The sequence below is a fragment of the Aedes aegypti genome, chromosome 2 (genome assembly GCF_002204515.2).
Source record: "Aedes aegypti strain LVP_AGWG chromosome 2, AaegL5.0 Primary Assembly, whole genome shotgun sequence".
Lineage (NCBI taxonomy): Eukaryota > Metazoa > Arthropoda > Insecta > Diptera > Culicidae > Aedes > Aedes aegypti.
Window position 1 is genome coordinate 103,779,002 of NC_035108.1, and position 27,694 is coordinate 103,806,695.

The 27,694-nt window shown below is 37.9% G+C and overlaps 1 protein-coding gene across 3 annotated transcripts in view; it reads right to left on the reverse strand.

The window, feature by feature from the left end:
* Window positions 1-481: 481 nt before the first annotated feature.
* LOC5578260 (zinc finger protein 26) overlaps window positions 482-27,694 on the reverse strand; it is a 30,601-nt gene continuing 3,388 nt past the window's right edge. For 2 of the 3 annotated variants that reach the window (XM_021841797.1, XM_021841799.1), the window contains exons 3-6: window positions 11,772-11,854; window positions 8,629-9,876; window positions 737-878; window positions 482-671 (exon numbers count right to left, since the gene is read on the reverse strand). In XM_021841797.1, coding sequence (XP_021697489.1) covers window positions 504-671; window positions 737-878; window positions 8,629-9,876; window positions 11,772-11,854 — 1,641 coding nt within the window. In that variant the 3' untranslated portion in view covers window positions 482-503. Of the gene's footprint in view, window positions 672-736; window positions 879-8,628; window positions 9,877-11,764; window positions 11,855-27,694 lie in introns of all 3 variants that reach the window. The other variant, XM_021841798.1, reaches the window with a different exon arrangement.

Here is a 27,694-nt window from a genome sequence, read left to right on the forward strand (position 1 = left end):
CAAGCCGAAAACCAAAAATAAGTTCACAAAATACCAGTCAAGATCATTGAGAAATTTCTACCTTACTTGAAAGTTTTCACGTTCCAAGATCCAGCTTTCCAAACGTTGTCCTTCATCCGTTGCCGTAAAATCGATCCGTTTGTTTTCGGAATTATTCAGTTTAGATCCGTTGAATACGTGAGTTTTGAGCATAGGTGGACCATAGTGACAATAATATTTGAATTTTGAAATGTTTTACCTTGATAAGTAAAACATTCGTTCATCGTAGGTACAACAAGTGAGTTTTAGCTCCGAAAGTATTATACGCGATTGTACCTCAAAGAATACTCTAGTAAGCAAAGATAGGCGCAAACCTTTGAAAGAGATTGGAAAGAACAATCATTTTCAACGATCTCTGTTACAATATCAGAAGTTTTAAAACAAGCTGTGATTGTAGAGTTGTAGGGAATGATCATCACTAGGGCGAAAAAAAAAGAAACAGTTTCATAACACTGCACCTCATTTTATCCACTATTATAACCTTGTCCAGTACTCGCAACTGCCATCAATGCGTCTATCGCCTCATGATGCTCCGCCGTGTCACCAACTCCAGTGCAATTGTCCACATGTTGCTTCTTGAGAGTCCTAGTAGCAAAAACCTGTTCGCATTTGGGACACGTTTCGATGCGTTTCTAGAATTGAAGGTTGTTATGTTAATTCTTAGACTGAAAAACTTCAGCCAACGGTGGGCCCTTACCCTTAGCGCCCTCATTTGACCCATCAGTTGTCCAGGAACGGGTTTCACCCGAACGTTCGTTTTCAGTCCGTGCTTCATCATCATGTGTTTGTTGTACATGTAGTGATACCGGAAGTCTCTACCACAGCAAACGTAATCGTCCCTGGGGAAATAGAAGGGCAGGATTAGGTTACCTTAAAATGAAACAAGTTCAAATAACAAGCACTACTAGGGTGGAATTTCACTTTCAATTGATATAACTGAAGTAGAAGCACTGAGTTTCTCATTTTTTTATGCCGCTGATTACCTATACTTGGAGCTACATTTCATTTTCATTTTCATTTTGCAGCGTTTGGTGGGGCAATAAGAGCGCAAGTCAGTCCAAAGCCGGGGGAAGGGATAGGTAATGGCCGTAATAGTCTATGCGGACCACTTGAACACCATCGGAAAGGATAAGAAGGGTTGGGGTAGGGTATAGGGAATGGAGAAGACTTGACACAGTAATGCGATTAATGCTGCAAAATGTAAATGTGCTGAAAGCAATTAAATTTGAGTTTTGAAGTTAGATTTGACTTATTAAAATTCCAAATAGATCGGCCATTGTACAAGTAAGAAAGAATATGCTGATCGCTTTCTAGAAATTTTATAAACAACACAATAATAACAATATGAGGGCTGCTGATGGCACAATGCGACGCTTTAGGAGATTTTGATACTGATTGAACATTACTATACAGAGCGCAATTCAATCGATGGTGATAACTTTACAAACTTTATCTGTTTTTGCACTGATTGACGATGCTGATTTATATAAAAATATTCGATATTATTAGTTCATTTGTTTGTGTGATCTATGAGTTATTAATGGAAAAAATTTACATACCCTTGGTGATAATACTTCCCTGACCAGAAATATTCTATTTGGAGCATCCTTTTCGAAGCTATTCTATACAGGTATCCATGTACTGCTTTCAATCCTGAAATTATTCTTATTGTGCATGCTCATGCATTATATTAGTGATGCTCATAATCATGCAACAGATAAGAAGGAGAGAAAAAGAGAATATAGAAACAGTGATTAGTAATGAGTTAATTATGTAGTTTTGTTAGAATTATAAACAATTAAACAGTAGTAATGAATAGCTTTTAAAATGACTTTGCAGCATAGCTGAGCCTTTCGGATCGTAAGACCGATGTATAAAAATAATTTGTTTCGAAATTGTCCGCGTGGTTTTCTAGTGCCCCTATTAGATAAGAATCAATCATAGACGTACATACCGAATGCTCGCCATGACCCTATGACCAACATTTGTATATGTATAGCCTTAGCTGATGTGGCTTTTCTAATAGGTAGTTCCTTCACTCATTGATTGTCTTCAAACCCTTGTCAAGTATAGAAAATTGATTTTATTTCATTTATTACTATATTGAATCTACATTGTACTTATCAAGTATTAGGTATTATTTTATATGTTTATCACTATTGTTATTATCAAGGCCAAAATTCCCAGTGAGTGAAGAATTTTATAGTACTAGAACACCATAGAAGATCGCTAAACCTTACCTAATCATCGAACGGCTTTTTGTTCTATTATTTTAGGTAGATGCTATTGATCTCCCTTTGCTCCTATCCGCAACCCGGTGCACGCGCCCTGTTGGTTTTCGAAAACCTCGTAGAAGATTACAAACCGTCAATGGCATTCCCAATTACTACCCCACATTGCACATTCAAGGGTCTAATTGTGCTCCTAACCCACCCTCAGTTCGTAATCTTCTCGCCAGTTTGAAATTATATTTTCCCGAAGTGAAAGTAATTTTGATGAGTGATAGCCTAGTGCAGCCCAACTGCATAGTACAGTAGTTTAACCAGAATTTTTAGGTCAGAAGATAAAATCTAAATTTTGTAATAAAAAGGTTGCCATTGCTTTGAAATTCGCCCAACATCTAATCAAAACTACTAACAACAGCGATCAATTATCAAAATTCATCGCTCCCTGGAAAATATAATCCCAAGCCCAGGGACCTATACTTGGAGCTACATTGTGACATAAAAATAGTATTGAGCGACACAATATTTATTTTATAATAAACATTTGAACACATAACTTCCCTTAAATGAGCGGAATCTGGTGCGCTGATGGTATATATCACTGTATCGATCCATATACTAGTTGATCGCGTTCAGTTGAGCCAAGATTGACAGATACACTAATTGATACCCTAATGAACATAATTGCAGAAGGTGGTAACTGGATTTAGGCCCATGTTCATTAAAATTTAGGTGTCGAGTGTTGGGCTTAAATCACCACTCGCACATAATCACTTATCACAATTATACGACATATTTGAAATACTTTCTGTAAGAGAATTTCCTGAGGATTATTGAAGGTTATCTAAAATGTTTTTTAAAGAAGTTTCAGTAAAAAGAATAGCGCAACGTCAAAAGTCATACGAAATTATTAAATATTTTCATAGATAGGACAAGGTATGAAATATGTTTGTCCAAAATAAAAAAGCGTCAATCAGGTATCGAACCACGGACGTCGAAACCTGAGAGCACGTGATAACTCACAAGCCCATCGATGCTTCGAAAATCTACCAGTTATCATTCTTAGCCATAATGGATCATAATTAGATCGTATCATTTGCAACTTCAAGGAACATAAAGGGCATCTTTCGTCTTTGAACTGACTTTTGTTCAAGATTCTATGCAAATCTCGATGCACATTCATTGAAAATTCTATCCAGGTCTCTGAGCGAATGTTTTCCAAGATGTTCGAAGTATTTTGTCAGGATAGGGTTACCATCCGTCCTGATTTAGCAGGACAAGTCCTGATTTTGAGATTATTTTGAAGCATACTGATTTATTTATCATATTTCTAGTTTTGTCCTGCTTTTTTTTTCTATCCTTATTAAAGAGATGTCCTGCTTTTTGTTTTTTCCATAAACAACATGAAATAATATTAAACATAATTCGTTTTTTTTTTTTTGAAATGCTATCCTAATACCTATCACAGTAAGAATATTCAAATGGCATACATTAAAAAAATCATGTTGATTGTTGAGTTATGTGATTCAGAAATCGACTTCAGCAGCGTAGAACTTTTGAGAAACGTTTCATACTGTATCAGAACATCTTCAGCATCAGTAGATGTTCGACGATTCCTATGCTGGTCATACAGCCAGTTGGGCACGTTATAAAACATAAGCTATCATGTATGGGGTATTTGCACAGTATTCTATCAGAAAAAAAAGAGTTGTCAGAAATTTTATTTTAGCACATATGGTGGTAGCAATCATGAGAAAATAAGAATGTTTAATAGCGTCGAGTAATATTTAAATGATTTAAACGGCATTCCCTCAATTGAATGCCATCTTTTTAGAATTCAAAAATTAATTTAATAAAAAAGCATGTACGATTGCTGCCATCAGATGGTCTCAAAAAATCCATATTGCAAGTGAATATAGTCAATAGAAACCAAGGCCAAAACTATAAAATTTTACCAGGGGATGCACAATTGGCTAACATCTCGCACTCCACATCATGACTTAACATGAGTTACTGGAGTGATCTCGAACTAATGCTTCTTATAATCCTGTAGAAAAAAAACTGTAGATTTCCCTGCAGGGAAGATCTTTGTCAGATTTCTCCCAAATATTTTGATTGGATTTTTTTATAGGACCCTGTATAAATTGCTTACAAGATCCTTAGCGAACTCTCACGAGTTCTCAATACAAACTTCACGGAAGCTACTTTGTGAAATTTCTATAAAATTTTTCAGCAGGTTCTTATTAAAACCATTATTTTAGGAAACCTAGCGGATGCTAGCGGCATTTCTTTGCATGATCTTCAACGAATCTCCGAAAAGGTTAAAGAGAATTTCTGATATTTTTCGGAATGAATGAAGCTTTTTGGCAGTTTTTTTTAACATTCTTACTTATTTCCTGCGAGATTTTGAACAGACACTAAGCACCAATCTGATCTTCAAATTGGTAATTTTTCAACACTCATCTTTCGGGTGAGAATGTATGTGCTACCGGATATAAATCTTTGGAAATCTTTAAAAGTCCGATCGGAACCATTGAATTTTTTTGGGAATCTTCGAGATTTTGATGGGATCCCTGCCATTTGTTGTAAATCTTTGTATTCCGATAGTGATTTTGTAATTCTAGTAAAAATATTCTCAACTTGATAATCTTTGGAATTCAGAGGGAAATATGAGATTCAGGTAAAATCTTTTAAATATCCGCATGAGTCTTAAAAATTTCGATGCAAATCTTTATAATACCAATAAGAATATTTAGAGTTAGAGGGGGGGATTCAGAGGTGATTTTCACTGAGTTTCAACGATTACCACCTGGATTCACCACAATTTCAAGGAAACAAATCTTAACTTTCCACCCTGAATTCCAAAAATTTCATCAATTTGTCAGGATGCTCACCAGCACCTCAAAGGTTCTCATCTGGATATTCATTTGAGTCCTAGGAGCAGGGCTGCTAGCGAAAAGTGGTACCGAAAAAAGTTATTTTAGTGACCAGATTTGAGAAATAAGTGATTAAAAAGTGACTTTCGTTTCTCGAAAAAGTGACTAAAAGTGACTTGAAAATCAAACCGTAATTAGTTGCTTCAATTCTATTATACTTTTTAATCAATATCCAATTTGATAGGCAATATTCCATATGATCTACTGCAGGTAGTAGATCTAGTTGAGTATCAAATTTGTAAATTTTTATTGTACTTCCAAAATTTCAAGATATTGTCTACATTTTTTTCAAATAGAAAAAAATAACATTTAAATCAATTTTTTTATCAGATTTTCAATCTTTTCGAAATTTGGTGTCTTTTGTATCACTCAAATATTATATTTTGTAAATTTCAATAAGTATTTGGAACATTTGTGAAATAAACATTTTTGTCATATTTCCATCTAAACTCCCAAAATATTACATCTTAAAAACCGTCAAAATTGAATTCATTGTAAACTGTGTAGGTCCCAAAACTATTTAATGGCTTCAAATCGATAAGAATTTTAGGTTCAGTCTAGAAAAATTATAAGCGTATAGATGAAGTTCCGTCAAATGTAATATTCACAGAAGAATACTTCCTATTTAACTTTATTAGATTCTACTTCAAAGTTTCTACCTAATAAGGTCAATATTTTGTGTAACTAGATCAAGATTACGGAAAATATAATACTTGGGCAATAATCAATACAGTCAACTTCCGTTTGTTGCACTAAACCCGTGGGCCACCTTGTGAAAGACTTTCACTAATCGGGCTAAGTTTTGAGCTGTCAAATAACTGATTACAATAGAAATTCAGGGCTACCTACCAACATTGACAAATTGCGGTTTATGTCAGAAAGTGACGTTTGCCTTCGTTTTAGGTGGGCTATAGCCCACTTAACGGGAGCCCAATTAAATGAAGTGCAATTAAACGTAGTGCAACGAACGAAATTCGACTGTATTTCAAATTAAAAAATGATGATAGAAGATCGAATACAATTGAAATACTGCTTAAAACGAATGTATCATAGACGCGTCCTTCGAACGCTGAATAAGAGAGAACAGATGGTTGACATAAGCCTGAGTGACATTGAAATTTTCCATCAGTAAGTTTAATGGAAGGTAAGTTTGGCCGAATGGACATTTAGCATAAAGGCGATAGGCTAAATAGGCTGTTCTTCTGAGTTATGCTGCTGAAGTAGTTATTAGCACTGAGCTTCTAATATTTCAATCACAATTACTACTACACTTTTATGATTCACTTGACATTGGGGGTTATAGTCGGACGAATTGTAATAAACTATGCAATGAAAAATACTTTAATACCGCTCATATTATTGTCAAATATAAACTCTGCGGCTTTCAAAAAACCTTTTGCCGAAATGAATCAAAACAAAAAGGGGATCATTTCTTTGAAGAAAGCATGCTTGATTTTATGAACGATTAAATTAAATTCTTTGAAGCAGTTATTTGTATTATCATTCGCGTTATTTGAAAAAAAAAAAAACGACCTTAGACATTTTTTTGCGTAAAACAATGTTTTGTTATGATTTGTATGGTCATGAAACATCGAAAAACACGAGGTCTTTTTCTAAAATAATGCAATTTCTTACGCGATACGTAGGCTGACGTAAAAAAAATCCTTAAGGCCTAACCCCAGTGATAGCGGAATGGAAACGGAAAGCGGAACCGATTCGCCAGCATTAACTATAACAAGCTTGTCGACTCAGTGTTGGTTCACTTTCATTCGTTGACAGCTCAGTCGAGATGATGTGGTTTATGCTGGCGGATCAGTTCCGCTTTCCGTTGCCATTCCGCTATCATTGCGTTTGGGCCTTTAACCTTTCTAAAGGTTTGGTTTGCAAATAAAGTCTGTCCTAAAAAGCACGCCATGTTTTTACTCTCAAAGAGAACATTAAATAATTATTTTTTGTTTCGCGTTTTAGTGTTAAATGCCTATAGTATAGATTTTGTAAAATTTTAAAGAGCTAATGTGCCAAGAAGGTTTGATCAATAAAACAATTTTGGAAGACAAAGAGAATAATTAGGATGCTTATTTTAAACCGTAGTGTTCAAAAAGATAAACATCTAACTAGAAGATAAACATCCACCAAAAGGTATAGAAATTCTATTAAAAGAAAATCCACGAGATATTGAAAAAGAATACTAAACATTTAAACCTTTAGTTTTATAATAATGAACTTAAACCATACTAACAATAACTTAGATACTATTATAAATTACGTGGAACTCGATCGATCGATTAAGCTTTTTACACAAGAAAACCATGAACCAATATTTTGATTCTGACATGAAGTTGTTCTGGTGATGACCTAACTCAAACAAAATTTAGCCTAAATTAAAAAGGCCTATTCATAATTTTGTCCCGAAAATTCAGGTGAAATAAATGACTTTTTGACTAAAAAGACTTTAGTTGAAATGGCTTCAAAAAAGAGACTTTTGAGTGACTGGCTTAAAAAACGTGACCAAGACACTTAAAAGTGACTCGCTACCAGCCTTATAGGAGTTACAAAACATTCTCAAAAAAGTGATCTTATTGTAATTCTAAGATTTTCTACCATAATCTCAAAAATTTTCACTGAATTACTAAAAATTGCGATCGGAATCGTTGGATACCATAATATACCATAATTATAAAACTTGTATTTCAACTTTAGTTTCGTGAGTAATGTGAGTTTATTATACTAGTTCTTCACTCTAATTATAAAACACTTGAGTTCTATGGAATTCAGAGTACGTGCCGGAATACCGAGAATATCACCAAAACACCTTCTTATTTCTTAGGATTACATCTCCACTAGGACAAAGCCTGGTACTCAGCTTACTGTTCTGAGAGCACTTCCCCAGTGTAAACTGAGAGCTTTTACTCGATTCCCAGGTAAGTCAAGGAAATTTTCATTATGATAAGATCCTGGACCGACCAGGAATCCAACACAGACACTTTCAGCATGGCTTTGCTTTGTAGCTACGGACTTTACCAATAGGCTCTAATTTTTTTGGACGCATTTTATGGTCCCGAATACTGCTGCACCACTGCAAATTATACCAAACGAACATTATGCCAAACGACTATGTCAAACGACTTTATACAAAATGAGTATATGCCAAACAGGGTAGACCTGTTTCTCATAGCGATTCTTTATATGAAGGATATCATATATTATATAGAGGATCGCTACTTTTTCTTATATATTTGATGGGTTTTCTTAATACAAACTTTGAGCTCGTTTAACCCTTAGAGTTGTTGGAATCCGCTCAACTTTCACAGCAAATATCTACTGAAGGGGTTGCAATGAACAAACCCCGCTATAGCGGGGTATAACTTGAGATTTTTACAGTTTGCTTTTTCCATATAATAATAGACCTCCCATAACCAACAACTCACCTGTAAGTAATGCACAGATGTCCGGCAAACTCCTCCAGAGTTGGGAACACCACCAGACACGTGCCGCACTGCAGCTCGTGCGGATTGTCGTGCTGGGCCCGGTGAAGGTCCAGTTTCTCCTGACTGAGCAGCGTGAAGACGCAAATGTCGCACACGAACCGCGTTTGGATCCCGTGGACGCACTCGATGTGATTGTTCAGCTTGTACGTGGACGAAAACTCCCCATTGCAGTGACTGCACGAAACGCGATAGTTTTCGTGTATGATCTTGACGTGGTTCTTGAGAGCGAGCTCCCGTTTGAACTTTTTGTCACACTGGGCACACGGGAAGCCATAGGTATCGCTGTGAGTCCGCTCATGCTCATCCCTGGTTTTTTTGGTATGGAAAACCATTCCGCAAGCTTCACATGAATAGTTCTTCAGATTGAAATGTACCTTCCGCACGTGTTGCCTCAGGTCACTCTTGGTGGATCGTCTCTGCTCGCAATACGGGCAAGCGTGTTCGTATGTCTTCGAATGCCTTTCCATGTGAGTAGCCAAGGCATACCTCGTAGAACATTTCTGGCCGCAGGTTTCGCAGACAAACGATTTGTGCACTGTCGAGCTGTGCCGATAGGATTCCGCCGATGTTTTGAACACCGCCGAACAGTCTGGATGTTTGCAGTGATACCTTCGGTTTTCCCTCATCTCGTGCGTTAATTGATGCGATCGATAGCTATAGAGGATATGCGTTGAATAGCTGCACTTATGGCACTGCAGAAGCTCGCCTTTCGTTCTATCTCCCTTACTTCTCATTAGCCTTTTCCGTCGGTATTCGTCTGCGTTTCTGTTGACGTGACTTTTCTTCTTCACAGCTGATGTACCATCTTCCACTTCCTGCACCATCATCTCCGAATGATCCTTGGTCAACTCGATAATCTCTTCGGGAGAGCATTCCTCGGCATAGATTTCACCCACCTCCGTCGGTAATTCCTTTAACTCCACTTCGGGTTCCCCTTTCCGCGTCTGATCCAGGGCCTCTTCTTCCTCCTCCTCATCTTTGATCACAAACCCCTCAAAACTTGCCAGATCATACATCGGGAACTCATCTATCAAATCGTCCACGGAATAGCATTTCAACCTACACAACCCTAGATCCTTAATCACCGTTCGTACCGAGTCGGCCTTATTGCTGAAGAGATCCACAATCGGACGGGAATTGAAATGCTTCAGTTCGACCAGCGAGTTCATGAGCAGGTGGACCATTGCACTATGGTCCAGGAATCAGTTTTACGCGGAAAGATGCATTTTGAGCTTTAGAATGAAACATTAGACAAAAACGGTCTTCTACAAAGTTGTTTGTATTAGTTGAGCCCTTTGTTTGGTTTTATTGAAAATTAGGGTGGACCACATTTTCATAGAAATTGTGTAACTAACTTTCTTATTTGTAGAAATTATATTATACATGCTTCAGCAAAGTTGTAGACCATTCAATTTCAAGCAACTTTGCCAAAAAAAGTTTTTTTGTATCTCTTAAATTGACCGATTTAGAGCTTTTGTCCTACGGTGACATAGGGTGGTCCGAACAAAACTGGTTTTCTGGCTCTAGAGTTTTCAATTCAAATTTCTCATCAAAGTAGTCTAAGAAACACTTTTAGAGCTTTGAAAAATGCGTAATTTGGTGAGTGAAGAAACTCGCTATCTCCTTCCGTTTAGGAGTTATTGTTGTTTTTCTCTCAAAAACTTGCCTACTTTGATTGTGAATATCTCTGATTGGGGCAAATATAAAAAATATCTTTTGACAGCATTCAAAAGACAAAATAAAATTGTATATTATATCAAAAAATCACAGATGTGTTATTTTTGTAACTCTAATAAAACGTCTTGAAAGTCAAATATTTTTTATCACAAAAACTTTAATAACTTTTGAACTAAAATAGATATCAACAATCTTTTTGCATGAAAATTTGCGTTTTGTTAAGTTCTAAAAGTCGTTCATAGACGACTTTGATGAGAAAATAATATTAAAAAAACTAGAGTTGAAAAACTTATTTTTGTTGGACCACCCTGCTATGATTAGGAAAAAATGCTCTAGATTGGTGAAATTTTGAGCTACAGAAAAACTTTTTTTGGCAAAGTTGATCAAAATTTCAAGTTCTACCACTTTGCCTAAGAGCATATACCAGTATTATTGCAAATGAAAAAGTTGATTATATGATATGTGTGATATTGTGGACCACCCTAGTTTAAATGACACAGTATGTTAGCTTACATTTTTAGAAACAATTCTGTAGAAGATCATTTTTGTCTAAAATTTCATTTTCATGCTCAAAATGCAAAATAATAAAGAAATACATACTATGAAAATCTTCAAAATAGTTTTAGAGGCCTATCTTTCTTATTTCGGATTTCTCGTCAAAGCGGTCTATGAACGACTTCAAGAACTGAACAAAACGCAAATTTTCATGCAAAAATATTGATGATATCTATTTTAGTTCAAAAGTTATTAAAGATTTTCTGCTTAAATTCCTTTGTTTTTCAAGGCATTTTATTAGAGTTACAAAAATAACACATCTGTAATTTTTTGATATAATATACAATTTTATTTTGTCTTTTGAATGCCGTCAAAAGATTTTTTTTATGTTTGCCCCAATCAGAGATATTCACAATCAAAGTAGGCATGTTTTTGAGAGAAAAACAACAATAACTCCTAAACGGAAGGAGATAGCGAGTTTATTCACTCACCAAATTACGCATTTTTCAAAGCTCTAAAAGTGTTTCTTAGACTACTTTGATGAGAAATTTGAATTGAAAACTCTAGAGCCAGAAAACCAGTTTTGTTCGGACCACCCTATGTCACCGTAGGAAAAAAGCTCTAAATCGGTCAATTTAAGAGATACAAAAAAACTTTTTTTGGCAAAGTTGCTTGAAATTGTATGGTCTACAACTTTGCTGAAGCATGTATAATATAATTTCTACAAATAAGAAAGTTAGTTACACAATTTCTATGAAAATGTGGTCCACCCTAATTTTCAATAACACCAAACAAAGGGCTTAACTAATACAAACAACTTTGTAGAAGACCGTTTTTGTCTAATGTTTCATTTTAAAGCTCAAAATGCATCTTTCCGCGTAAAACTGATTCCTGGACCACTGTGCATTGCAAGCTTCGAGCGAAACTTGGCAAAGAACTTCAACAGCTCCAAGCATGGCTGACAAACCGCATTTGGCAAGAGGTGTTGCTTGTCCTGTAGAGAAAAGTTAGAATGTTAGCTCAGGGTTGAATGGGGAGATAGGGACCAAAAAGAGACCAAACAGGATCTGAGAAAACAAAAGGAAACGAAGCTTAACTAGGAGATAGTGTTTTTGTAAGGGTTTATCAGATAATTCGATAAGAATTTTATTGAGGGATTTTTTGACGTAGGACTACGTCTTTGTTTTCTATATTGGGGTGCACTTTAAAAGTACGGAAAATGAGACATGTAACGAAATTAGGGGAGATTTTGAACGTTAATAACTCAGTTGTTTATGAACCAATTATTACGATTTTAGTATCATTCGATCAGAAATGTACGCATCGTAAGTAATATATCCGATAAGTGAATTTTTTTGTTTAACTATTGAAAATTTAATAAATGTTGGCCTTTTTCTTATCCAACCAATCACGTTCGAGCATTTTTCGACAGTATCGCTTCCCACTATAAAAGCAAACGGGTCCCTGCTTCTTCCCTCAGTCTTCTTTTTGCGGTCGGACTGTGAACACGATCGGGCGAGTCATTCTCGCTTTGCGTTTGCACCCGCGTCGTCCAATTTGTGTCGTCGGAAGAGGAAGACGCAAGATTGACTTGCGGTGGCGATGACGATGGCTTGGGCGCTTCTCCGAGCGGCGAACTACTGCCGCTCGAAGAAGCGTCCAAGCCATCGTCATCGCCTTCGCAAATTTATCCGCGCTCCCAGATTTCGACTCGTGATCGGTGGTCCAGAAGCAAGCCCGTTAGGAACCAGAAACCAGAAGCCCCCAGAGTTGCTGCTCCGAGGAGATGCTGCTAATCGAGCGTCGGACTGGTGAAATCGCTCAAGCTTTCAAGAGTGAGCATCATTTCCAGATTTCGACTTGTGCCCGGGGATCCAATACCCGTTGCTGTTGTGCGCCAGCCACGTCACGAACCATTCAGCTGGTTCGTCGTATAAGCAAATTCCCCATTTGACCATGGCAATCAACTGATAACATCCCGTAGTGCTATTTATCTGTAACCGTATCGAGGCTAAGAAAGCCATCGGCCCTTGTCAGGGCCATAAAATTTGTGGAAAAGAGTTGAAGGAATAATATTTCCAACCTTATTACATCTTATATTCCTCAATCAATCTCGCAGCTTCGTACAAAATTTAATTTGTCATGAATAATTGACTATTCGTGGACGCTGCTGCAGTGCCGTCGGGGTGAGTGCTCAACATTTCACAACGATTGTAAACTAGAGTGGAATTTCCGACAGTGTCTTTGATTTGCCCTATTTTATGAGAACACTTCGATTACGAAAATGATCACATGTAACAAAATTGCGACATGTTTAGAATGCTTTTGAAAAGAAATTCCCATTGAACAATTTTCATAATTTTGGTACCATGGATCAGAAATTTACCTTCATATAAAAGAAAACAATTGATTATCAATAGCGAACTATTGAATATTTAGTAATTGTCAACCCTTTTATTCATGTTCGACCAATTTCTCACGCATTATCATTTTTCGCAATTATCAAGTAATTCTAAGTCCAACTCATTATACTCCACTGCACTGTGACGTCACGCATCAATTTTGACAGGTACTGGTCCTGTTGTTTACAGTTTGGACTTAGTACTTTTTTCGAATCATTCTTAATTTCGTGAAAGTTTGCTACGAGGAGAGGTCAAATCCACTGCAGATACCCACGGATCGTATTATTCTATCTTCCTACCGTGGAAAATCGTCACCATCAGCATGCTGGTGATAGAAATGCGAAGATGAAAAAATGATGGAAAAAACGACTAAGTCCGAAACGTAAACAACAGGACCAGCAGCTGTCAAATAAGTGAGGTTAGGCTCGTCATATGCAGCGCTCTATTGGCACATATGCATTTCCCAGATTGGTCGATTAGAAAGAGAAGAACACGAAGGGGAGGAGCATAATCTGCTAATCTAAGGGTGAATAGCATGCTTCCTTCGTTGGATTCGGTTTCATTCCGTTTCGACTTCCGAGCTGGCAAGAGCTCCTCCGATCCTGTGCAGCGACGTCCGCACCTGCTGACCTCCAAGCTAGCGATCCAGCGTCTGGTGGTCGGTGGTCAAGAAGCAAGCCCGTTAGGAGCTAAATTCCAGAAGCTGATCCGAAGAGAAAAGAGCAGCGAATCAAGCGTCGGACTTATGAAATCACTCAAGATTTCAAGAGTGAGCATCGTTTCCAGATTTCGCCTTGTGCCGGTGATCCATAGAGATGGTCGGGTCTCGGGTTTTCAAACCCGAAACCCGACCCGAACCCGAACCCGACGGGTTCGGGTCGGGTTCGGGTTCGAAAATTTAAAATTTTTCGGGTTCGGGTTCGGGTCGGGTTCGAAGGCTACAAAATTATCGGGTACGGGTCGGGTTCGGGCTTGAAAACAATCGGGTTGAATCGGGTTTGGGTCGGGTTTGGTGAGAATTACAAACAGAGTAGCATCCTGAAAGCTTCCCTATGCATCAGAAACGTTGAATTTATCATCTTTCCAAGCTCGGGTTTTATTCGGGTTTTTCTAACAAAAAAATTTCGGGTTTCGGGTCGGGTTCGGGTTTGAACAACGAAATATTTTCGGGTTCGGGTCGGGTCCGGGTTTGCCTTTCGATTATTGTCTCGGGTTCGGGTCGGGTCCGGGTTTGAAGAAATAAAATAAGTCGGGTACGGGTCGGGTTCGGGTTTGAAAAATTAGAAACCCGACCATCTCTAGTGATCCACTACCCGTTGCTGTTGTGCGCCATCCACGGACCATGGCAATCAACTGATCAATCCCACAGTGCTATTTATCTGTAACCGCATCGAGGCTAAGTAAGCCATCGGCCCTTGTCAGGGCCATCAAATTTGTGGAAAAGAGTTGAAAGAATAATATTTCCGACCTTATTACATCTTATATTCCTCAATCAATCTCACAGTTTCGTACAAAATTTAATTTGTCATGAATAATTGATGGCACGACAATTTGAGACTATTCTTGGACGCTGCTGCTGTGCCGTCGGGGTGAGTGCTCAACATTTCACAACGATTGTAAACTACAGTCGCATTTCCAACAGTGTCTTTGATTTGCCGAGCATTTCGATTATGAAAATGATCACATGTAACAAAATTGCGACATATTTAGTGGTTTTCAAGAGAAATTCTGATTGAACAATTTTCATCATTTTGGCACCCATTAATCAGAAATTCACTTTCATACTAAAGAAAACTATTGATTATCAATAGCTAACTAGAGAATATTTAGTAAATGTCAAGCATTCCAACTATTCATGTTTGATCAATTTCTCACGCATTATCATTTTTCGCAATTTTCAAGTAATTCTAAGCCCAACACATTATTGGCACATAACCCATTTTACAGATTGGTCGACTAGAAGAGAAGAGCACGAATGGGAGGAGCATCATCTGCTAATCTAAGGGATTAAAGCATGCTTCCTTCGCCGGATTCGGTTTCATTCCATTTTCGCTTTCGAGCTGGTAAGAGCTTCTCCGAACCTGCTTAGCGAGGAGCACCTCGTAGCCAGAAGCCTGCTGAGCTGTTGATCAGCATCTGGTTTATGAGATTTCGGCTCGTGATAAACTCATCTGTGGTGCAGTCAAGAATCAAGCAAGTTAAGCATCATTACTACTATTATTAGACAAATCGAGCTTTCGGCTTGTGGTATCGCTCAAGATTTCAAACTTAAGCTACGTTTTCAGATTTCGACTTCAGCCGTGTGATCTAATACCTGTTGCTGATATGTGCCATCCACACCACGAAACATTCAACTGGTTCATCTTATAAGCAGAGAGCTTATACAAATTTCTACACTTGCGTTGGGGATTCTTCGTTTAACCATGGCAATCAACTGATAACATCCTGTAGTGCGATTCATCTATGACAGCATCCGAGCTAACAAAGCCTTTGGCTCTTTTCAGGGCCACCAAATGTGTGTAAGAGAGATAACAGAGTAATATTTCCGACTTTATTTATCACATTGCCAAGCAATGAATAATATTTCTCTCAAACCAAAGGATCAACAAAGCGATGCGACTGAAGCTTTCATTATAATCCTCGAATAACTTCCTATAGACACATTGCTGTTAAATATTCTTTAATTAGAATTACTTCGATTTTGCTTCAGCATGCTGAACAAGCCTCAATCACTACTGTTCTTTCCAATGCTACCTTATATTTCATAGGAGGTTACTAATATAATTTCAAAATGATCATACAACCTGAAGTGAAATTTCACATTTTTATAGATAAATATGACGAATTAATCGGATAAAGATAATGTATATTTGGGACATGATTAAACGGGGAGCGGGCCATTTGGCATAAAGCCATTTGGCATAACGCCATTTGGCATAAAGGACATTTGGCATAACGGTCATTTGGCATAACGGTCATTTGGCATAACGGACATTTGGCATAATTTTTAACTAAGTGAAAGATGAGGGTCACTTGGCATAACGGACATTTGGCATAATTTCAATATATTTTCTTTACATACTTAAATTGAAGATTTTAGCATTTTATTACTGTTTCATTTTAGTAACAGCTGAATCTGTTCTATAATAATTTATTTATTCTCTTCTCTGGCAAGCCGCCGAAGAAGCACAACAAGTGCGGTATGAATCCATCAGATTCCGGTTAAATCATACCATCGAATTCAATCGGATTGACTTCCAATGATCTCGCTTACTAATAGACGAAATACCGATAAAGGAAAAATGGTGAATTTCTTTCAGATTTTATATGCTCAGGTGATGACTTTTGTGAATTGAGCATGTGTGAATATTCAATAAATATGGATTTATCTCATTTCGTCTATTAGTAAAATCGATTTTGAACGAGATGGAAAATATTGCTGTGTGCGTTTGAAATGCAAATATCAAATGCGGGAACACCAAACGCGGTAAGTCGAACCGCATTGCAGCTCAGTTATACTGGATTTGCACGTCAAATGCAAACAGCAATATCATCTTCTCTTAATTTTGCTCAGAGATACTCGAAAGACTGCAAAATCATTAGGTGTGAAGAATCATTTTCTTCAGGTGCTCATAGTTGAGATACAAGGCACACAAAATATCAAATTTTAAGATGAAAAACTCAAATAACATGAAAACCATAAGAAATACAACTATGGTAAAGTTGTAGCAAATGATAAGTATTAAAACTTTGTAAAACTTAGTAGGCCAATAAATCGAAAAAATAAAACACTTGAGAGCGACGATTTTTTTAATTAAAAATACTCAATTATCGCGGCTCTTAAGGTGATTATAAAACGAAGCCAAACTTCGGATTTTCAAGTGCACAAGACGAGAGTATCTGACAGCAGTTCACGTTCAAAACCAATCAAATTGCTTGCTTGCTGGTGGTGACCAATGGGATAGATTTTCAACGCGGAGCACTGTTTGGTTCTCAAGTCTTGTGCTCTTGAAAATTTGACGTGTGTCTTCGTTCTATAATCACCTTAAGGTGAAGATAAATCGAAGCCAAAGTTCAAATTTTCAAGAGCACGGATCTGGAGAATCAAACATCCTATTGAGCTGAAAATCTAATCGATTGGTCACCACAAGCTAGTGACCAATCGATTAAGTTTTCAGCTTAAACGGAAGTTTGGTTCTCCAGATCCGTGCTCTTGAAAATTGGAACTTTGGCTTCGATTCATCTTCACCTTAAGCTAATCGTTTGCAGAGTTTCTCGCTGTCACTATCCACGCCTAAAACTTGCTGATTTGTACAGGCAGACTGCGATACAATACGGATCATTCTATATCACATCAACATCATGCTGTCTACTCCATCGCCAATGCATTGATGATTGATAGCGATAGACTATGGATATCAATGATGGGTTAAGTTCAATTTTAAATTAGGCAAATAAAATGGCAACTTATCAATACGATATTTTTGATAAAGCTGCAGATGAATTAAAACTATGTGTTGGTCACAGAAGAACAATAACAGCTTGGAGAATTGTCACTTCTCCTTCTTGGCATTACGTCCTCACTGGGACAGAACCTGTTTCTCTAAGGCTAAGAAAGGCCCCAGTGAGAAAGAGAATTGTCACGTGATCACTCATTCTGAATTGATTATAATCTAGAGTGCGATGTCGCATCACTGCTTTTGGTTGTCAAATCAAAGCGATATTGATAGCTCGCAACTGATATTAATAGTTTATGTAAATCAGCCATACGCTGTTATGACTGATATTGAGCAACTCTGATCATTTTCTATAACTTTGCTGAACATACCAACTCACGATTCGTTAAGGTGATTATAAAACGAAGCCAAACTTTGAATTTTCAACTGCACAAGACGAGAGTATCTGACAACAGTTCGCGTTGAAAACCAATCAACTTGCTTGCTTGCTGGTGGTGATCAGTGGGATCGATTTTTAACGTGGAGCGCTGTTTGGTTTTCAAGTCTTGTGCTCTTGAAAATTTGAGGTGTGGCTTCGTTCTATAATCACCTTAAAATAAAGAAGTTGGCCTATACCTACTTCAATCTTGTAATCATCGTAAATTTTTTTTGATGCGTACACTTTGTAGTACTGAAAATTCGGTGTCCGGCCACTTGGCCGAATGCCGTTTGGCCGAACGGGTCATTTGGCCGAATGCCATTTGGCTGAATCATGAAAATAAAAATCAAATAACACCACCTCTGATATGTAGGTTTCATAAGTGTGACCCAATAACTGATAAGCTAATTAATTTGCTGTTTTCTATAATGTGACGGGACGTAATTTTTTGTCACTCTATAAGAGCTCTAAGAGAATGATAAAATCGACCCGTTAATTCAGGACGAAGTTGTGAACTCCTCACATTGCGTCAAGACTCTGAGGTGACGGTTAATTCGCCTCTGGACTATCAAAGGTGTAATAAGGTTTCAAGTTTTTAATTGATTACATCAGATTTTTTTCCTTCTTTTGCACATAGGCTATTCATTCGAGTTATATTATTGAAAATAGTTCAGCTTATATTTTAATTGGGAATTTTACCTTCTTTAAATCATCGGAAGTTCTTTGTAGTTGTACTGATAAAACTATTATATGCATTACACTTGCCTAAATTTTCATAAGAGATTTCTTCTTCTTTTGATCATAGGCTGTTCTTTCAAGAGTGAAGTATTTCTCATAGTTATTCATGTTAAAGCTTATAATAAGTGTATCAGGGGTAATATGCATCCCAGGAATAAAACGAGTTTTCGGGGATTCTACAAATATTTTAGAAAAAAAAAATAGACATTTTTCTGGAAGTTGTATTTGTAAAATTGCATGTTGTGGGTTTCCGAATTTTTTCCAATTTTTTTACAAATACTCATAAAAGGCAGGCAGGTTTTGCCTCAAGGGTGCATATTACCCCAGATTCCCTTACGTCTTATTCAAAACACATTTTTTACCTCAACTTGGGTGAGTGTCATTCTCCTCCTGCTTGCGTATAGCAATAAACGACTCGGGGAATATTTAAGTCAAAGCAGGGTTCTGAATTTTCGTATCAATGATGCGAAATCTACACTGAAATGAAGTTTATTGTAGAAACTACTGAATCCATGGTAAAATTAAGAACTGCACCAACGATTTTCAACCGACTACATTAATCTGTTAATTCTACCATAACATAGTCAACATCACTGCACAAGAAAATTTCTTCTGTTGATTTAACCAGAGTTGTAGTATTTTTGACAAGAAACATTCTTGATCTGAGAAGTTTAGCATCATACTTTTGACCACACTGTGTTGTACGGTGGGTGTCACGGATTGAAATACAATGCTTTGTAGAGGATGCTACTATGGACATAGTCAAATTTACTGCACTGCTCAGTGATTTTCACCAGATTATAGTAAACTTAACAGATTTTTGTAGTCGGTTGAAAATCGTTGCTGCAGTTCTTAATTTTACCATGGATTCGGTAGATTATACAACAAAATTTGTTTGCGTGTACGATTTTTCGCACGTAAGGAGAATGCATTTTTCGCTTCCTCACGTGAACATCTTTTATCGCTCACATTAATTTTCCCTGGAGCTACGATGGTGGATAACCGAAAATCACTCCACTCTATTATGTACCAATAACTTGGTTAAAAAAAGTGATTAAGATTCAGCAAGCGGACACTCGCGGGCAGACTTATCGTAACGGTGAAGGTGTTAAGTAAAAGGTACTTGTAGGTTTCGGAGCTTCGTAGAGATACGTGTTGTTCGTTCGATGTCAGGATAACAAGAGAGACCGACAGTCGTCGGATCGTTTATTAGAAGGTATTTGCTATAAACATTTGACAAATACACTATGAATCAAGTTTACGCCTTTCGTAATACAATTAACACGATATGCCTTTATGGCAAAAGCACTCTAATAATAATCAATTCAGTGGACATATCAGTCCTTCCTCTTTTAGAGTTATTCGATAAACTACTGGAGTTATAAAAAAAAACTAATATTATCATTGAAATTTACAAACAATGTAAAAAACTTGATTATCAATAATACTCGAATTCATTTCTGAAATGATTTCTTCTCATTCGTTTTGAACGTCGTGGCTGGCCATCGAGCGCCACACTTGTCTCAATCTTTCGTTTCCGATTCGGTTTGACCGTTGATGATGGAGCTTCTTCCAACTCGAACTCCGGGAAACCCCGAAATGGTTCTTCTTCATCGCTCGTTTCTTGTGGTGGTGATGCATCAGGACTACTACTCTGGAAAGGTTCCTCGGCGTCGACTCTTGGTAGTGGTAATGGATCAGGCTCATCGACATTGGGATCGACATGTACCACCATCCTCCGACGCACCTCTCTGCTCGAGTCATTGGCGATCTTGATTTGGCTTCTGTGCGCGGTTGTAGTTATTCCGTTTCCAATTGTAATCTGTAATATATTTTTACAAACACGTTTTAGAAAATGCGCTTTAAGCCATTTAGCCTGGTGTCGGGGATCATGGTTTTTGTACCATAGTACGTCTCCCGCCATCAGACTGTCCATAGGATCTTTACGAACCGCCATACTACAGTTATCGTTAGATCCAGAAGACATCTCATCATTGCGGTTATGGGTATTAGTATGTACGTTTGGCTTGCTAGAATGTCGTTTTGGATTAATCAAATCGATTAGTAATTTAGGTGTATATGCTAAAACTTTCTCAGAAGGTAGGAAACCCTTCATCGTCGAGCTGTTGTTCCTAAAATTTATTAAGAATAAGCTAATCAAGTTCTCCAATTCCAATTTCATATATTCTGGGTCAAGAAGCAACTTTTTTAAAACGGTTTTAACCGTACGAACGAGTCTCTCCGCCTGGCCATTACTAGCAGGATTGTATGGAGGACTATTTAGGACCCTTATTCCTTGCCTTTCAAGAAATTTCTTAAAATCAGATGCATTGAATGGAGGACCATTGTCAGATACTAAAGTGTCTGGAAAACCAAACCTTGCAAAATATGCTAATAACTTCTTCATCACTTTTGTACACGATGTGCCTTCTCTCATCCACTCTACTTCCACCCATTTTGAAAAGCTGTCAACTATCAATAAGAAAACGTGTTGCTTGAAGTAGAAAAAATCAATGTGCACTCTACCAAATGGTCTTGTGGAAGGTGTCCATTTAGATTCAATTTTCTGCTTTGGGTACGCTGCCATACTAGCACAAGCATCACATTCACTAACAAACTTTTCAACATCAGCATTTATTCCATACCAGTACACTGAGCGTCTTGCAAGCTGCTTCATCCTCACAATTCCGACATGATTGGCATGTAACAGTCTTAAAATTTCATCCTGCAATTGCTGCGGAATTATTACTCTGTCCTGGTAAAGCAAACAACCTTCCACTATTTCCAAATCGTGTTGATTTGCAAAAATATCCACAAACCGTTTATCCAGTCTTTGAGGCCAACCATGGCGCATAAATCTTATGATTTGCTGCAAGAATGAGTCAGTTTTTGTTTGTTTGGCAATATCCTCAATATCAATTGGGAAATCATTACTGAAATTTATGTGTTTGATGCACTCTACATCTAGCTCTTTAGGAACCGACTGCTCCAATGGAAATCGCGAACAAAAATCGGCATTTCCCATTTTCGCAGAAGGCCTGTACTGAATTTCAAAATCGTATATTGACAACTCCAGAATATAGCGCTGCAATCTTGTCACAAATATCACATTTTTACCTTCTTTACCAAAAATTCCAACCAATGGCTTATGGTCGGTAAATACCGTAAATTTCTGTCCATAAAGATATTTATGAAACTTTTTTATTGAGCACACAAGTGCCAGCGCTTCCAAATGGAGAATTGGATATTTCTTTTGAGCTGAATTGAGTGAAAATGAAGCGAAACTAATGGGTTTCTCCACACCATCAATGCAATGCGCAATAACTCCGCCAAGTCCATAGCCTGAAGCATCAGAGACAATTACAATCGGTTTTCTTGGATCATAAAATTCAAGAAAATCTGTTTCAAGAAGTAAATTCTTCGCGTTTTCAAAAGCCTTGTTGCAATCATCATTCCAGTTAAATTTAACATCGTTCTTCAATAAATTATACAAGCAAAATAACTTAGAAGACAACCCTGGAATGAACTTGTTGTAGTAATTGAGTAAACCCAAAAATGATTTGAGCTCAGTTACGTTCTTTGGTGTTTTTGCATTTTGAATTGTGGCAATTTTACTTGCACACGGCGACAAACCTTTTTCGCTAATGTTATGCCCTAGATATTCTAAACTAGTAACAAAGAATTTACATTTCTCCCAATTTACTTTAATATTTGCTTTGGACAATCTATCCAAAACAATAAAAAGTTTCCGTCTGCAATCTTCCAAATCTTTTCCTGCTATGAGAACATCATCCAAGTAAACATACACATTCTCAATATCCTGCAAAATCTGATCCATTATCTGCTGAAAAATAGCTGCACTAGAGGAAGCTCCCTGTGGCAATCTATTGTAGGTAAAAAGACCTTTTATAGTGTTTATTACCATGAATTTTCTTGAACGTTCAGTCAATGACAATTGGGTGTAAGCGCCTTCCAAATCAAGTGCGCAGAAAACTTTACACCCTGCCAATTCAGCAAAAAGATCTTGTGCAACAGGTAAAGGATAAATATTAGGAATAATGAGTTTGTTTATCGAAACTTTACAGTCAATTACTAGACGAATATCGCCATTCTTTTTTGCTACCACTATAACAGGAGATGCCCATTCACTTGTTCGTATCGGAGTTATTACATTCTCTCTTTGCAATCTATCTAAATAATTTGAAACTTTATCCCTCAACCTGAAGGGAACGTCATAAGCTTTTCTAAAAATAGGTGTGTCTGTTTTCAAAACCAACTCGGCTTCATAACCTCTAATTGGAGAGGAAAAGTCTTTAATGAAGACATCAGAAAATTTGCTTTTGATTTCATTCGTCAGTTCATTGTTTTTATTGCTAATCACATTATTTACAGGTGCTAAATTGTCAAAGAAATCACGCCAATCGGGAAAGAAAACGTCCAACCATGTTCTTCCCAATAAAGGAACAAAATCATGATCACAATCCAACACTAAAAGTTTTAAAATTTTCCTTTTATCTCGAAATTCAACATAAACCACAGCTTCTCCAGCAACTTTTAAACTGGAACCATTAACCACAATTAATTTCTTTGAACTTATCTGAAGAGGAACATTGAAATTAGTCATAAATAACTTTTTCCCAATAACAGAAACAGAAGCTCCGCTATCAACTTCCATCTGCAATGTCTTCCCCTCTATGGTTAGTTCTAGTAAACAAGGGCTACTTATTTGGTTAATTGTTGAAATTTGCATACAGTCTAATTCACCTTGATCTGAATCATCAGTTTTATCCTCCCACGCCATCCGATTCATCATGCTGGACAATTTGTTCTCCATACTTGAGCCAGGTTTCTCCAGATCAATGTTGTTAATTGGATCTTGCTTCAATTGTTTCAGTTTGAGACACTTCCTTCTCACATGCCCTCGCACACCACAATAGCTGCACCATCTCTGATCGTATATGGGTTCCTGGCTACGCTTCATTTCCGCTGGGTAAACCTCTGCATCTTGGAATCTGCGCTGATATTCACGGAACCGCACCTGCTTCGATTGTCGGGACTGCGAAGAGGATCGATCGTTGTACCTGTTGTATGATGTAGTGCTGCGTTCGGTACTTCTTGTCGGGGACTGAAACTGGGACCTGTACCCTAGCCGGCTTTTTACCGGTCCTCGGCCGCGCGATAAATTCGCCATACGCTGTAAAACAGCACCTCGACCTCCAGTAAGGCTACCGACAGAAGCAATTTGCGTGGAGATATCGTCTTTTGTTAAAGCTTTGGCATGAGAAGCCGCCATTTCCCAAGTTGTAATCATTTTCTCGGCTTGAGCTAGATTAAGTTTTTCCCCATCTTCGCCCAATAACTTCTGTCTCAAAGCGTCATCCGACAAACCAATGAGAACACGATCAAGGATGCGACCGTCTTTGTCGTCCTTAAAATTACAATACTCAGCTTGGAGTTTTAGAGAAAAAAGAAAATCGCTGGCAGTTTCACCAGGTTGCTGAATGCGAGAACCGAATTTAAAACGTTGAATTAAAGCTGAATCCGTCTTGTCTAGTTTTTGCTTAAGTTTCTGCACCAATTCATCAAGCGGAGCTGCGTCAAGCAATTGCTCGCTGAGATACAAATTCTGTGCCACTTCAAAAAGATATTCGCCCCCCAAGAGGAACATTTGGTCCTTCTTATTCTCATCCGCCACCTTATTAATGCGAAAATGATAACCAAGCCGCTTAAACCAGGATGCAAAAGATTGCCCTTTGCGGTATGGGTCAATATTTGGGGCTACGTACGCCATTATGCTAATGTAAATTTGTCCCACAAACGCCGACAAAATTATCAGAAACACAAATTTCTAAAACTGCGATTCCAGTCGGAAAATCACTCGGCTTACTGTCGTTCCTAAACAACCTGCACTTAACAGAAATAAAAGGAAAAAAAAAACTCTCATAAAATCTAATAATTGGCTTCCGTTAATTATTCACACTTGGTATTGTCTAGTCTTTGTCTATCAACACAATAGATATCACTTAGCGTCGTTTTATGCCACAAAATGGCGTTTTCAAAGCACAAAAACACGCTTCAGGCAAAAAAAAAAACCCTGTTTCTTACCTCTACCAATCCTTCGGAACGTCTCCGGATGACTTCCGATACCCTTCGTTACTGCTGCCACCACGAACGTGAAAACTCCGCCGCCGTGATGATGGGGAATCCGACCTCTTGAAGGTTAAATTCCAGCCGCCGCTCAGGTGGTAGTGCACTTTTCTGCTGCCGCCTCTTGCAGCGAAGGAAAAAAAAATCACTTCACTACGGTTTCCTGCTTTACCTCGTCGCCAAATATTATGTACCAATAACTTGGTTAAAAAAAGTGATTAAGATTCAGCAAGCGGACACTCGCGGGCAGACTTATCGTAACGGTGAAGGTGTTAAGTAAAAGGTACTTGTAGGTTTCGGAGCTTCGTAGAGATACGTGTTGTTCGTTCGATGTCAGGATAACAAGAGAGACCGACAGTCGTCGGATCGTTTATTAGAAGGTATTTGCTATAAACATTTGACAAATACACTATGAATCAAGTTTACGCCTTTCGTAATACAATTAACACGATATGCCTTTATGGCAAAAGCACTCTAATAATAATCAATTCAGTGGACATATCACACTCCAGGGATAATATACTGCTTCGCGACTAAAAATGGGTTAACCAACGTGCGAAGTTCGATATTTGACAAACTTCGCCGCTTCGCGAGTCGCTTCGCTATAGTGCGCATCTATGCCCTTCACCGTGTGCATTATGCGCACTATTGAGAATCGAGTTGCGACGCTACGAAGTTTGTTAAAAATCAAACTTCGCACGTTGGTTAACCCATTTTTCAACGCGAAGCAGTATATATTTTTCACTCCATCATATTTTCGCTCACCAACTATTCCCGAGAATTATCACTATGTGGATAAATAAAAACTAGTGCCGGCAACGGGATTCATTGCTAAAAACAACCGCGATGCGTGCACGCTAACCATGCTACCACACCAACTTGACGAAAGGAGTGGTTAATTCGGTGCATAAAAGCAACTGCTGCTTGTGGCGATGCATACAGGAAAAGTTCTCCACGGATCGGAGAAAGAGAAAACAAACTTCTCACAGCTGCGGAAATGTGCAATTATCTATTTTCGCTTTGTTTTGTAGACGGATAAAATCGCAAGGCAGCTAATCGCTGAAAATTGATGTGAGGGATAAATCCATTATCGTGGAAGTGAGTGATAATTCGGAAGCCTGAGTCAAAGAAACCAAGACTTGTGGTTGCTAGAGCTATGACATATATTACTTAGTACGATCCGAGGGATCAAAACAACCAGATCCAGCAAAAGGGCGAATAAGTCTTAAACCTTTGTGGTTACTGTCAAAATCTAACTACAAACATCTGCAGGTGGCTATCACCGCTAGCAGAGAAGCGAATAACTGCTTACATTTAGGATGTTCTTCTTTCAGCACGAAATGTTTCTTGAAATACTACTAAAAAGCTAATTATGTGTATGTCAATGATGGTGTAACCTTATTCATGAATAAGCTGAATAAGTTCTTTGAAATTCATTATAAATCCATGCCAGTTCACTTTTGTTTTCAATTTCGGGCGAACGGCATTCGGTCAAATGGCATTCGGCCAAATGACCCGGAACCGAAAATTCTGAACATATTATCAGAAGTAACTATTGTAATTGTAATTGTAATTGTAATTGCTCAATCCACACCCTGGCAGACAATTGTCCGCCAATCTAGACACGGGCTGGGTGAGGACCTACCAAGCCTCCCCCGTTAACATGTCCTATACCGTTTAGCACACCGGGTTCTTCCACAAGCAGGCGCCGGAATTAAAGCGGTCCCACGAGTTTCAGATACATTAAATAGATATAGTCCCTCTGGCACTAAACCGAATAGCGCCCTCCACCTCATCACCAGCACTGCCCATCCCGCACGCCAAACAAAATGCCGGAAGTGGCGTGCCGTGTAGCACATCAGATGTTCTACAGAGCACACCACCTCCGACACCATGCTCAACGTACAGCAAAGACAGCGCTAATAAAAGCGGAAGGCGCACCACTCGGTTCAGTGCCAGAGGGACTATAAGTATAACGAAGAAGAAATGAAAAGATAGTAGAGTTGGTTCGGTTGTTTGATTGCTGAAACGAAAAAAACAGAAACAAAGTGTTAACATTAAAACGGGGTTTTATAATTGATAAATGTATCGATAGTTTCTCATCTGTTACGTTTCCTTATCGTAGCGCTGTCGATTTTTTCCATCTCCAGGGTGTTCATCTCCGCTCGAGCAATGAGGACCATGATGAAATGAGAATATAAAAATGTGAGCATTAGTGTTGATCTACTAATAGATTAATTTAAACTGCTTTTCATGTGCTTTCAAGTCCCTAAGTAACTTGTAAACTCCTACTCAATTATGTTTTGTTGGCCTACACGTTTTATTTAGACACAATTTTTATTTAGAAAACTATTTGGATCCGAGATTTTAGGTGCAGATTGAGTATGTTTAATAAAACAAGCATCCTGTTTTCCTGTTGATGATTCTGTTATTTATACCAGCTGTATACAAGAATTTATTAATGTAATATATGGATATTGAATAAGTTTCAACGCGCGATTATAATACTTCAGTTTTCGTGCTGTTGTATTGGTGTATGTAGTGGGAAACCAATCAGTTTGGTGATTCTAACGGTAACAAATAGCACGACGAAAGGAAAGTTGATAATCTATCATCATTATGATTTCAGTCCTAATTTCATAATCCGTTTAATAAATTCCGCGTATGCTTCG